General features: G+C 38.4%; 1 protein-coding gene across 1 annotated transcript in view; it reads left to right on the forward strand.

Annotated features, from left to right (window-relative positions):
* Positions 1-14766, forward strand: part of LOC111056142 (trehalase) — a 258221-nt gene that overhangs the window by 112234 nt on the left and 131221 nt on the right. Inside the window, 1 exon segment of the mRNA XM_039441525.1 lies at positions 3916-4162. Coding sequence (XP_039297459.1) covers positions 4056-4162 — 107 coding nt within the window. The 5' untranslated portion in view covers positions 3916-4055.

The following is a 14766-nucleotide window of genomic DNA, read 5'->3' on the forward strand; positions in this document are numbered from 1 at the left end:
ATCTTAAATCCCCCTTTTTATTCTACTAATCTATTTATGTTAAAACAGACCCTTGTGGAGCACAGGTTACCTATTATTATACAATAAGTCTCGCGGATACACATGAATGTTCTCTTGTTCTCTTTCAAATTCATCGCAAAATTAATCATGGCAACAGTATAATATAGATTGTTTATCAATTTTAATAAAATCGAGTTACTTCCGATGTGGCGAAATCTCTGCAGCTTATCACTATATTAGTAGAAGTAGAAGTTGACGTTGTGCCAATTGCCGGTATCTGAAGAAGTAAGCTGATACCGGATTTTGTAGTAGGAGGAAAGTGCTGTCTGTTTCTTCTAATTCCATGGAGTATTCTATAAGGAAAGTTCATACTTGAAACTGACCTTCAACTTCCGCGAAAAGCTCTTGCGATACTATCAACAAGGAAAACCAACAATAACTAGTTCTTTTCTTTCAGAATATTACTGTCGTATTCTTCCAATTATAGATAAAGTATTTACGGGTAGGTTAGGAAGTTTGTTTTTGGATGGCATTTTTTAAATATTATTCGAAATTCAGTTTAGAGTTATCATCTTATAATGGTGCTACATTTTGATGAAAAACGTACTTTTTCACTTTTGAAAATTGTTATTCAAGAATATTACATTTTCCCAAACGGACCCCCTTCTGAGTAGCCTCATACCCCCGCCCCCATAACCCATATCTTTACATATTAATTAACCGGCGGGGAAAACGTGAAATATACAGGAATTGTAAGGGGATTTTCTGAGCTTGGTTCAGTGGACACCCTGGTACTGGAGATGATATGGGTATTTCCATCACCAGGCAATCTCTCGGTCCACGATGAGTAAGATTTCTTGTTTAATCTCAAGAAATCGGGGAAAATTCGAATTTGTAGTAAGGAGGCTCGTCCATATCAAAGGGGTTTCACCACCGTTTTTAGTACTGTAGCCCTCTTCAATACTTCACAGTTTAATAATTATCTTTCAATGATACGTATTCATAGCTCAATAATACTCTCATAACGAATCTCTCGTAGTTTAAAAATCTCTATGAAAAATCGTTATTTTTATCTATTTTTATGATGGGTAATAATTATGGTAGTTTTAATATTTGTAAAGTAGTACAGCTCTGTTTGTACCTCTACAATTCACAAAAGAAGTTTTTACTGTATGAAAAATCCTGAACACACGTCTGATTAACTTTTTGTTTCGAAAACTAATTGCTATGGAGATCGGCTGCATGAGAACTACATCTTATAAAGGTCGCGGTTGTCTTGTTTTTTAGCCAAATATATTTTTGTTCCATATATTTATAGAGGTTGCATAGTCCTTGCCACTCACCATAAAAATTCGCGCTATCAAGGCTTTTATCTAAAGTCCTACGAATTATAAACGTGTAATAAGTTATAAAGGTGTAAAGGTCTGGCTGCATCGTCTATTGAACTTAACCGTCGTAAAATGACAACATTCTGTCATTACTAGTCAGACTCTTTCTTCTATTAATTGTTGTTGAATTGGTTCCGTTAGATGACATCATTTTACGCTGATTAAATTTGATTGTTTTTTTGATTTGATTTTGTTTTTTTCTCCAAGTGGCGGAGAGTTACTAAGAGTTCTAGAGTACTAGAGAGTTCGTGTTACTAAGCTTTCAAGGGAATCTAGATAAATATAGTATTGGTCAAGGGGTTCATTATCGAGAAACGTGCTAAAGAGGTTGGTTGCACTGTATCGTTTTAAATCCATCATATAATATAACTCACAATTACATAATTACAAGGAAGTTAAAAATGTATAAGTTACATTCAATTTATTCTGGTTATATCTTGAAAAAATCTGCAACTTCCTTTTAGCATCAGAAATCAAGGTTTATGGAAATAAATAGAAGACTAGAAATCTCACATGCCAAACAAGATTAATTATTATTATCGACTAACGTTGTTTCTAGTTTACTAAAAACTTCCTTTCACTAGTTGTGGGGAAAAAATGCAGAGATCACGAAGTAGAAAGCCCTTGAATAACTAACTAGAGATAGAGACTACACTTAAATGCTGATTACTAATTACTCCTCCAAACAATTTCATATCCTCATCCGTATGTTATTTCAATTTTATAAAAGTTGACTTCATGTATGAGTGTAAACGATTGGCATAAATTAAAATTCATATACAGTACTGTAATATAATTTTAGCCGAAAGAGATTCTCATACTGTATAAACCTTCCTTTCTGACAAATATTTTGGTTAAAATACGAAAAATAATAATTATTTAAAATTAATTTTTACTCCGAACTGACTTATCATACCCTATACAAAACTGGAGACAAGCTAGAAACATTTTAACAAGAGTCCTGTATTTTTCTCAGTAAATAAGTAACTGAATTTAAATAATTTTATTGCCTTTTTCAAATATAATACAATATACCTAATATAAACAGTTTCTTAACACTATGGCAAAAATTACATCTATCTATCTACCGACTCATGGTTGAAATCTATCATGTTTTTCGTGACAAGTACTAACATGTGAGTCGATAATTTTATTAAACAATGACATAGTACGTCTATAATATTATAACCGACGTAAAATGATTTCGTATTATTGCTCTACTTGATGTGAGAGGTTTTTCTGGCATAGATCACGTCAGATGTCGTCTATTTACGGTGTTCGACTTTCATAGGCTCATACTAGCATTTCGAGTTGGCGAGAAACTTCCTCGAGTATCCGATGCTGGAATCTGGAGTGTTTATGTGCGCAACGGCTTCTCACTTCTGTGCATATATGTTGGTAATGTTTTACATGAGATTAGGATTAGGACTTGAGGAAAGGTTAGGATAGGTTAGGGAGAGGTTAGGCGGTTATATTAGGTTTTTGGTTTAAAATGGAACTATTCTAGTAATATGCAGAATAATTTCATAATTTTTGAAATAGGAATTTTGTCAATATTGTTGACCTGGGGCGCTCGTGCATCGATTCGCTCCGTGATTTGAGTCACCCTAGTCTGAGAAAATAGCCATAGACGTACGTGTAACCGGGAATTAGTGTCATTATTGGTTAAAGCGATTTAGTTAACCTAGATGTAGATTTTAATATTTATATAGGTTGAGTTCACTATAGATTGATAATGGTGTATCAATCGAAACTAGTTCCTCATTTTTTCTTTATAAATAAAAAGTAGTGTTGTCATAGTTTAAATTTATTTTCATCACCTTCATTATTCTATAATCTATATTCTATATTCTATTTGAATATAGTCAAATAATTATAGTTATAAATATAGTTAAATATATAATCATTTATAGTTAAATATAGTTATAATCATTTTCTATATTCTATTGAAAATGTTTACTATCTATACTGCTCCATCGATGTTAACTCTATACCAGGTCAGTTTAAAATAGAATAGGATATTGTAAAACATTTTACTTTTTATTGGTGTAGATGTTTAGGCCTAATTCCCATTGTACGATTGGGATGAAAAACTGCAACCCATCTTGTTTTTATTATTATTATTATTGTAGATTTTTAATAATTGTCATGGCCTATGAAAGCTGGATCCATCAAATATTTGTATTGTTTATTTTTAATTGTTTTGTCCTGTCAAGATAGAAATGTGCATGTACCTGAAAAGTGTATGCTCAAGTTTGTTGTTGAAGATGTTTAATTGTCATTGTCCAAGGTTAGCAGTAAGTGAAGGTGTAGAGAGTGTGCGGTCAGCTGATGCTAGGCTGTGACGTCACAATGACGTCTGTCGGTGTTTTAGTACATTTTCTAGTGAAATTAGTAATGAAGTTGTGGAGGGGCGGAGGTGTGTCTGCTCAGCCAATAGCATTGCAGCGTTCGTTGCTCCCCGCTTCCAAGCTTTACTCACTACAGTCGGCAACGCGCATTCACTAAGTTTGTTTCTGTTGGGCAGGAAGAGGGAAGAGGCAGTAGTCAGACAGCGACAGCTAGCAGCAATCTACGCCTGAGGCCATGCATTCAGCCAGATGAGAAGCAGAAACGTCGGGCATTATTAGTGTTGTGTCCAGTGTGTGTTGTTGGATCCTATCAAACATGACGACTGTTAATCTCTTCACGGTTGTCCAAGTCTTGCTGTTGGCCGTCCTAGCTTCAAGTGCTACCAATAACGCTTACAAATCTCTTCCACCAACCTGTCAAAGGTGAGCCGATTTCAACAATTCATTTTAAAGTTACTTACATTCAATAGGACAGTGACATTATGTTTTTATAAAGATTTGAAATTTATTATCTTTCTTAGTAATTTGATCCAAATGACACATTAATAAGTCACTTACATTATCCTTCTATGAAAAATGTATTTAAAATTATGATATTTCTTCTCTTCTCTAAGATATAGCTCAATTAGTTTGAATTCAATTAATCAATTTCATGTTTGAATATATTCGGAATTGTGTTATTTCCTTTTCTTCTTTTACTACTAGCAGCTCATCTGATTTGAATTTGATTGAACAATTTCATTAAATTTCTGATTATATTCATGTATGTCCGAATGTGTAAAAGCGCTATTAGAAGATTCATGAAGGAAAATAATGATTATGATAGCAGGAATCAAGCATCAATCAAGTGTTGAAGCGTATCGCTTATCATTTATTCAGATGACACTATCATTATATTTTATAATTATTTTATTCGTAATGATAACCGTTCATTAAAATAAATTCTATCTTGAGAACCAGATTTCTGTTGATTTATATGTATAATTATTGGTGTTATAATTATTGATTTACTGGTCATGTGGGTGGTTTATTTTCTTGAAATTATGTGTTGTGAGATTAAGAAGACAAAGACTACTCTGCTTCAATTCATTCGGAATTATATCATGAGTACTATACTGTTATATACGGTAATGTTGCCATAGACTATTATTTTGTTAAATTGCTTTATAATATAATATCAATTTTTAATAATATCTGTAATTACTAGACATTTTCAGTTATTTATAAAGTGGATGTACGTTTGTGACTAAGTGAGTAGTATATTTTTTTAGAATTGGTTGGTCATAGTAGGCTACATTATAAAATCAATGGCTGAGTATTTCAAAATTCACTGAATATCAGTTTATTTGTGATAGTATGAAGTTGGTTTGAATATGATTAGTCGAATTGATTACTTGAAAACCTAGATAGTCATATTTACATCTGAGTCATATTATTACTCGTAGCATTGTCCCTGTTGGTAATGATTCATATTCTGCTCATTGCAATAATCAAGTGATAATTATTGTCAGTTACATTACACCTCATTCTTAACACGCTATATTTTTGTAACTTGAAAGTAGAAATTATATTTACTAACTGGTTAGTAGTGATGATCGTTTCGCTATGCTGTGTTGGCATCCTCAAACCACAGATAATAAAATGAAACAATTCTGGTCCTTTGTCTGAGATTTGTCTTGATTACTCAGTCTTCATCTACACTGCAATTTTTTGTTAAATCATACTCAAATTTTCAGAATATAGACCTAAGTCCATCAGAATCCTCAATCCTGGTAGTGAGTGAAATCATTGTTTAAGTTTCCCGTTGTATTTTTTAAACAAGCGTGTCACTTTCAGCTGGTCTAGAAACGATCATTTTTTAATTTTGTACATCCATACCGTGATTCAAGGCTAAATGCCAGTAAGATTATCCAAAGGCATGTAGAAGCCAAGGATTTTTCATGCATCTCACGTAAATACGAAAGGATATTCTTTGCTTCTATGTCCTACCTTAATTCTATGAAAAAGATTTAATCTTTTTCATAGATGACTCATTTCTACAATAGAACTATACTCATCTATTTCACTCTCCATGTCGAACTGCTTGTTGATATTTCACGTTTGATAAATTTTTAAGGGTTCTGTACACTATATCGACTACAGTGTTGTCAAAAATATTTTAAATGATTGATAGAACTATGTGACCAGTAACAAACTAAATAAAATCTATTACAGATAATGAAGAAGTATCTTCATATTCATTATATAATTTGTTTTTGAAGAAATTATAGCCTAAAGAGAGCAAAATTATTTTTATCCTTATCTTAGCAAGCTTGTAATATTTGTGGATATCTCATTCACTTCTCGCTTTACTTCTCTCTAATAAGAAAAGCGAGCTATCTTGTATTTTATTATATATCCATTGATTATCTAAATCATATATTTTTCTGATAGTACATTAGATATCATAGGGTCTTTCTACAATTATTTTAAAAGAGAAGCTAAATTTTCTCAATCTTTTAAATTGACCTTCAAACTATGAAAGTTTCGTATCATTATAATTTATTAACGTTGACAATTATCAATGCACGTGTTGTTCATTTTGAATATCTCCTAATTAAGTTACAGTAATCCTTGATCAAATCAAGTTAACTGTATCGTACTTGTTAGTACTTGTTATTGACATTGACTTTATTTGCACGTACATACCTTGCAAGAGATAATTTCAAGTGCAATAGTAAAGTGAACCTGTTTTTAAACCGTTGATTTAAAATAACATGTATTCTTCATACATATATATTTGTATTCTTCATACATGTGCATTTGTATTCTTCATAGATGTAAGTGGCTATTAAGAAAGTCGGAAATAGTAAAAACATTTCTTTATCGGCCTATTAAAGATATACTCATCATCCATTGATTGAAAATGAATTACGAAAGTCAGAAATAAACGTAGAAACCAATTTTTTTAAATATAAATTATCTATTGAATGCAGTTATTATTGTAAAACTTCGTAACTACGACTAAAAATAGCAGCCTTTTTTTCACCCTGAACTCGTAAATTATTGCTGTTCCATGATAATTAATAATTGAGAAAATTGTGCCATGATTGCAGGCTGTACAATTTTTTATCTTTTACAATTTGTGTTTTCCATTCATAACAATAAGAACAAATACCAAGCTTAACATCAGAAACATGCTTAAGTTTTTTAGTCTACTAATTTTATCTACCTCGCAGAGAAATTACACCTATTAAGCGTGGGAACAAAATCTACTGAGATTTTTTCGCAGTTAGAAGCTACAGTACAACAAATCAAATACTTTTTATATTCCAAATTCACTAGCGAAATTATTTTATGATTATCGTTGTATTATTTTTCCTAGTTGAAATAAGTAAACTCTTCATTTGTAGAGCTTTAATCAAATAAAATTGTACATGACTTTCTACTAGTAACGGATCAACAACATTTGATACTTATGAATGAATCAATGACAACGAAAACATATGGTTTATCATATCATTCTACCCGGCTAGATTTTCGTGTTATCTTAGGGGCAAGATGACGGAGCGACACAGTGGACTCTTGTCCATCAGGGCGACGAATGTGAGCATACTCTGGGTTTGCCTCAATCAATTCAACTTCTTCTACTGATGAATCTTGCTTTGAATTTCGGTTCATTTTCTTCAGCCAAACTGGTCCTGGGCTCATTAGCCAAGATGGTAGTGACTGTCCATTTGTTGAGGATCTCATGTGTAGGAACATTCGTTCATGAGTGGTGCAATTTGTTGTAGTACACAAAAGAGATCGAATAGAGTGAAGTGCATCAGGCAACACTTCCTCCCATCGATTTGAATCAAGTCCTCGTGATCTTAGAGCTAGTGTTATTGCTTTCCATATAATTCCATTATATCGCTCTACTTGACCATTCCCTCTCGGATTGTAAGGCGTTGATCTACTAGTTGCTATCCCTTTTGAGCCAAGAAAGCTCTTCAACTCAGTTGACATGAAGGATGTTCCTCTGTCTGTGTGAATATAGCTTGGAAGGCCAAACATTGATATTAATGAGACCAGGCAATTTATGACTGTTCTCGCAGTCATGTCTGGACAAGGAAATACAAAAGGGAATCTTGAGTACTCATCAACCATCACCAGTAGGTATTTATTTCTTGTTTTTGATTGTACGGGTCCTTTGAAGTCCATATTAATTCGTTCAAAAGGTTTTGTTGCCTTTATGAGATTTCCTTTTGTCTTCATATACTGTGGTTTTATTTCAGAGCAAATTGCACAATTGAAGCAAATTTTCCTTACATCATCTACAGTATAGGGGAGATTTTTCATTCTGAGCCAGTGGTAGAAACGAGTTACACCAGGGTGACAAAGTTCATCATGGTATTTTGCCAAAGCTGAGTTCAATGTTGAACAACCAGCTGTAATACATATACGAGAGAGTGCATCAGCTGGTGCATTTTCTTTTCCAGGTCTGTAGACTATGTTGAATTTGTATTCAGATAATTCTAGGCGCCACCTTTGTATCTTTTCATTTTTTATTTTTCTATTGTGTTGAGTGCCAAACATGAATGTGACTGATTTTTGGTCAGTGATCAAAGTGAATTGTTTTCGTAGTAAATAGTGTCTCCATTTTCTTATAGACTCCACAATGGCATAGGCTTCTTTCTCAACAGCTGAATGCCTGGTTTCACTTTGGGACAAAGTTCGTGAGAAAAAGGCTACTGGTCGAGAATTTTGTGTTAATGTTGCACCAATTGCAAAATCTGATGCATCTGTCTCAATTATGAATGGTACATTTTCATCAACAAAGAGCAGTACCGCGGAAGAAATTTCATTTTTCAACAATTCCAAAGTTTCCATCAGATCTTGAGATAGAGGGAATTTCTGTATGTGGACAAGGGGGTGAATCTTTTGAGAAAAGTTTTTAATCCATCGGGAGTAATGAGCCAGTAATCCCATGAGTTGTTTCATTTCTTTAGCATTTCTTGGGGGTGGAAAGTTCATGAGTGGTGCAAGGCGTTCTGGGTCAGGTTTAATTTCTCCATGTTTTATCTCATACCCAAGGAACTTCAATGATTTTTTTGAAAATTTACATTTTTCTTCATTTATAGTCAAGCCATACAATTCAATTACTTGTTGAAATTTCTTAAGATTTCTGTCATGTTCTTCTTGATCTGAACCGCAAATGACAACATCATCCAAATAGGCAAAGCAGTCGTTCAAATTCTCTCTTTCTATAAGTCCGTTTATTGTACGTTGGAAGGCAGCTACTCCATTGGTTACTCCGAATGGTATTCGTTTGAACTGATAAAGTTTTCGGCCTACTTCAAAGGCAGTGTAATGTCGTTCATTCTCAAGAATCGGTATTTGATGGTAAGCTGACTTGAAATCTACAGTACTAAAAATGTTGTACTTGGTAATTGTGTTTACAAGATCTTCGATCAATGGGAGAGGGTATGCATCTAAATTTGTGAATTTATTAATAGTCTGTGAATAGTCTATGACCATTCGTTTCTTCTGTCCATTGGTTACAATGAAAGGCTGGGCACGCCAACTGGACTGGCTTTCCTCAATTATTCCTTCTGTAAGGAGGCGATTGACCTCATTCTTCATGAATTCATAGTCATCTTGTGGGTGTCTTCTGGATCGGGTAGTTATTGGGTGGCAATCGGGAGTCAAGTCATTGAAAAGGGAACATGGTTTTATCATGGCCTCCACCAAGAGGCAATCTTTCAAGGGTGGTGTGGTTGTAGAATTATTATCTATTACAAGAGGCTGTTTATTACCATTGAATGCTAAACTTATTGTAGAGTGATTCATCAAAAAATCGTGACCAAGTATCACATTGCAACAGCATTCTTTTAATACCAAGAGTTTAATATTGTTGTATTCATTTCCTTTGTACACAATATTGCTATAAACACATGCTTTTGTAGCGGTGTTATGTTGAACAGATGCAAATCTTATAAAACAAGAATCTGATGCAGTTTTAAATTTATTTGTTTTTGCAAATTTTTCATCAATAAAACTGGCAACACTTCCGGTATCAATAAGAGCTGGTGTATTTATTCCATTCACCGAAACAATAATTGTAGCTTTAGAAAGATTACTGGCTATACCAGCTGCAGTAATAGTTGACGTAGTTAGTTTTTCTTTGAGCGTTTTACTTTTACACACATGGGAAAAGTGTCCAATTCGGGAACATTTATGACAAGTCTTTCCTATTGCAGGACATTCTTGAGAATTTGAGTGTTTTTATATCCGCAACGTTGGCATTGAACGGATTTCTCTACAATTGCCTGTCGATTTTGGGTTACAGCATTAACATCTGAGAAAGATTCACTCAAGCTTATGTTTTTATTTTCTTCAACAGAGTTTGTTTGTATAACAAGTACTTTTAAAGGAGTCGGCATATGTTTTTGCGGATTCAAGAACACGTGCTTGGGAAACGGTTTCTTGTAGACTCAAATCTCCTTGTTGAAAAAGTTTCTCTTCAATTTCAATAGAACATAACCCTGAAACAAGAGCATCTCTAATATGCTCGTTTTTGTTTTCTTCGGCTGACACTCTAGTGAAGTTACATGATAAGCTTAATCTTTTTAGTTCAGAATAGTAGTGATCAATGGACTCACCTATTTGTTGTTTTGCATTAGCAAGGCAGTATCGTACATAAATTTCGTTCTTTTGTTTAACGAACATATCTTCCAACATGGATATAGTTTCTTCATATGAAGTATAGCTTTCCACAATTTCGTATAAAGCAGGTGATAAGAAGTTTACCAATATTTTCATTTTGTCTTTGGTTGTCGTTCCTTCTAAGAAATTTTCGAACGTCTTTTTCCAATGTTTCCACTCTCTCTCTGCCGTAGGCGAATCTGGGTCGATAGATAATTCCTTTGGCTTGAGAAACTTGTCAATATGTGATTCCATCTTATCTTCTTCGTAGTTACGGTTTTCAATCGTTTTTGTCTTTTTCTTTGTCGGCATTTTATTTGATTAAATTGAAATAAGTAAACTCTTCATTTGTAGAGCTTTAATCAAATAAAATTGTACATGACTTTCTACTAGTAACGGATCAACAACATTTGATATTTATGAATGAATCAATGACAACGAAAAGGGCACAGCGGACCGTTGTCTGCCGTCCCTGTCCTCCCATTTCCCCAGGGCACAGCGGACCGTTGTCTGCCGTCCCTGACCTCCCATCTCCCCAGGGCACAGCGGACCGTTGTCTGCCGTCCCTATTCTTTCCATCCCCTCAGGGCACAGCGGACCGTTGTCTGCCGTCCCTATTCTTCCTTCTCCCCAGGGCACAGCGGACCGTTGTCTGCCATCCCTATTCTTCCTTCTCCCCAGGGCACAGCGGACCGTTGTCTGCCGTCCCTATTCTTCCTTCTCCCCAGGGCACAGCGGACCGTTGTCTGCCGTCCCTATTCTTCCTTCTCCCCAGGGCACAGCGGACTGTTGTCTGCCGTCCCTATTCTTCCTTCTCCCCAGGGCACAGCGGACCGTTGTCTGCCGTCCCTATCCTGTCTGTCCTTCCTTTTCCTACTTCACTGGAGCGGAACCGAGGCCGTAAGGCCGATACAAAATTACATCAAAGTGGTGTCATCAGAGAAGAGAGCGACCTTCACGCCGTCAGAAGCACCAGGAGGTGCTGTTCACGCCAGCTGAGGCACAAAGAAGAAGGAAGAGGAACTTCGACTTGCCTCCTTTCCCCGCCCACATTACGACTGAGCGAAGTCATCCAGGAGCAACACCTGGGTATCAATCACCCACCTCTGAAGCTACTCAGGGTGTACGTGATAGATTGGCGCCCAACGTGGGGCACGAGGCAACGAAGTGAGAATCATCATGAGTGAACAAGGTGAGGCTGTATTAGATGCTCAGCACCAGGAGCTGATAGAGGATCAGTTGGTCGAAGACATAAACCCCGAGGTGATAGCCGACCCCAGAGTTTCCTGGATCCATAGATTGAAAAAGGATGAAGCTTTTAATCTTCTACAAGATTGGGGCATAGTGTCATCTGGAACACTTGCTGAGTTGAGAAAGTTGTTAGTAGAACAACATAAGAAGATGGCAGTACGTTATCCCAGCCCAAGACCCGGCATAATGAGTGGAAGCAGTGGGGAAACTAAACACTTGGTGACAGGTACCCATACTGAGGTTAGAACCAATATTCACACAAACCCCCTCATGGACCCAGGGGCGGTATGTGACAAGGTAAGAAGCTGGAGACTGTCATTCGACGGCCAATCAGATGCTCCCAGCTTCTTGGAAAGGCTAGACAAGCTACAACAAGCCTATGGGCTCACTGGCAACCAGCTACTAGTCGCGCTGCCTGAATTACTGGTTGGTAAAGCTACTCTATGGATGCGTAACTGTCGTGACCAGTGGAAATCATGGGACAATTTTGTGACAGATTTCAGATCACGCTACTACCCACTTACCTATGAGGAGGACCTCGAGAATCTAATTCAGGCAAGGAAGCAAAGGGAAGGTGAATTGTTTGACGAATTTCTCGAAGATGTACTGACACTCATGAGGCGTCGAGGAGGTTTCACAGACGAAAATAAATTACAGAGAGTGTATAAGAATCTCCTCCCACGGTACAAATTGTATATTCGGCAATCAGATGTTCATAGTATCGACGAGTTAGAAAAATTCGCGAAAGAGTATGAACAAATCAAAGCAGAGGAGAAACAGAATAGACAGAACTCGAGAGTTCACAAGACTGAGGACACAAAAAAGATTACCGGACTCAAGGTCGGGACAGTGATAACCACTAGAAGTAACAGACCCTCTCTTAGCGAGTCTGAACCCGTGTGTTGGCAATACAAGAAACCGGGGCACTGGAGATCATGCTGTCCCGAAATCCTGCCATGTAAAAGGTGCGGAAAGAGAGCACTGGAATGTGCCTGTGATGAGCAAAAGGAGAATAAGATTCCAAACAAGACAGCAGTGATGCGAACGGCACAAAGGATTCCTGTGATTGAAGAGTCATCAAGGGACAACAGACTATTCATTACTGTGACAATCGGTGGTAGAAAGTGCCAAGCGTTGCTAGATACAGGCGCTGAAGCCAATTATATGAGTAACGAGGTCTATGAAGTCCTCCGGAAAATAGGGATGATACGGAAAGAATCAACTCATCACCACGTAATATTAGCTGATGGACGATCTACCCCATTAAATGGGAAGCTGACAACTAATGTAACTATAGGACAAATCACAGTTCCAATAGTGGCATCTATAATGGAAGGACTTGAACAAGAGTTGCTATTAGGCATGGAATTTATGCGTGAAAACAGGGTGAATATTCACACATTCACGAGTGGGATCCCATGAGTGGGATCCTCCCCAACTGAATCCTACAAGTCCACTAATAATGTCGCGATCTCTCTTATTGGGGACTAAGACAACAGCAGTCCCAACAATATCAGCTGTACAATCCGAATCTCAGGACAACAAGGATTGCGACAAAAGGATATTCATGCAGGATGGTTTGAACAGAGTCGAACCCAATGCCTTGATTGATAGCAAAGCAGAGTTGTCATATGTTCCAAGGCAAGCATTCTGGGGCAACATAGTGATGGATCACAGGAATGAGATGACTGACTCTGAACGCCAGGCCACGATTCATGCCCCAGCCACCAACACAAGTGGTGAATCCGAGAGGGATGTGGAAGAGTCAATACCACCCCCTGCTGTCATGGATGTGGTGGAGTCAATACCCTCCTCAACTGAAATGGATGTGGAAGAGCAAACGCAGTCTTCAACTACCAATGAAGTAGTCCCACCGTCCCAGGAACCCAGACCAGGCCCCTCTCGAAATATGGATCCAGTGCTGTGCCACCGCAACACAACATCAGGCAAGCGCAAACGGGCTGGCAAGCCACGCATTAAATTCCAATTATCAAATGGACGATGTAAATATGTACCTGTGGACCAGGTATAGATGAAGCTCATAGCGAGTGTCATACACCTTTAAAGGTCATGCCTGAGAGGTGTACACCTCTTAAGGTGATGCCTAGATGGCTCACGCCTTTTAAGGTGGTGCCATAGAGGGCTCCGAACACCCCCCCCCCCCCCAAGTAGGAGTGGGGTGTCACAAAGTAAAATTGTGACGAGAAAATAATAAATAATATTATTGAAAGATGCTCGGCTATCAGCAAGGCTAGCCGACCGCGGAGATAAGGAAGGTACCGATGGCGCACCATCTTCCGCGCATCGAGACGATTTCCACCGCCTCTGGCGGCGGCACAACTCCATCCCCTCCACTTTGGGGGAGTATTTAAAGGCCGGACGAGCCCCAGACCACAGCATTCCACTCACAACCTTCCTGCTCCTTGTACAGCGGCCCGTTGGCTGCCGTACGTCCCCGACCTCCTGCCCTGGTACAGCGGCCCGTTGGCTGCCGTACGTCCCTAACCTTCCAACTCCCTAGGGCACAGCGGACCGTTGTCTGCCGTCCCTGACCTCCCATCACCCTAGGGCACAGCGGACCGTTGTCTGCCTTCCCTGTCCTCCCATTTCCCCAGGGCACAGCGGACCGTTGTCTGCCGTCCCTGACCTCCCATCACCCTAGGGCACAGCGGACCGTTGTCTGCCATCCCTGACCTCCCATCACCCTAGGGCACAGCGGACCGTTGTCTGCCGTCCATGTCCTCCCATTTGCCCAGGGCACAGCGGACCGTTGTCTGCCGTCCCTGACCTCCCATCACCCTAGGGCACAGCGGACCGTTGTCTGCCATCCCTGACCTCCCATCACCCTAGGGCACAGCGGACCGTTGTCTGCCGTCCCTGTCCTCCCATTTCCCCAGGGCACAGCGGACCATTGTCTGCCATCCCTGACCTCCCATCACCCTAGGGCACAGCGGACCGTTGTCTGCCGTCCCTGTCCTCCCATTTCCCCAGGGCACAGCGGACCGTTGTCTGCCGTCCCTGACCTCCCATCACCCTAGGGCACAGCGGACCGTTGTCTGCCGTCCCTGTCCTCCCATTTCCCCAGGGCACAGCGGACCGTTGTCTGCCGT

The sequence above is a fragment of the Nilaparvata lugens genome, chromosome X (genome assembly GCF_014356525.2).
Source record: "Nilaparvata lugens isolate BPH chromosome X, ASM1435652v1, whole genome shotgun sequence".
NCBI classification, from domain to species: Eukaryota; Metazoa; Arthropoda; class Insecta; order Hemiptera; family Delphacidae; genus Nilaparvata; species Nilaparvata lugens.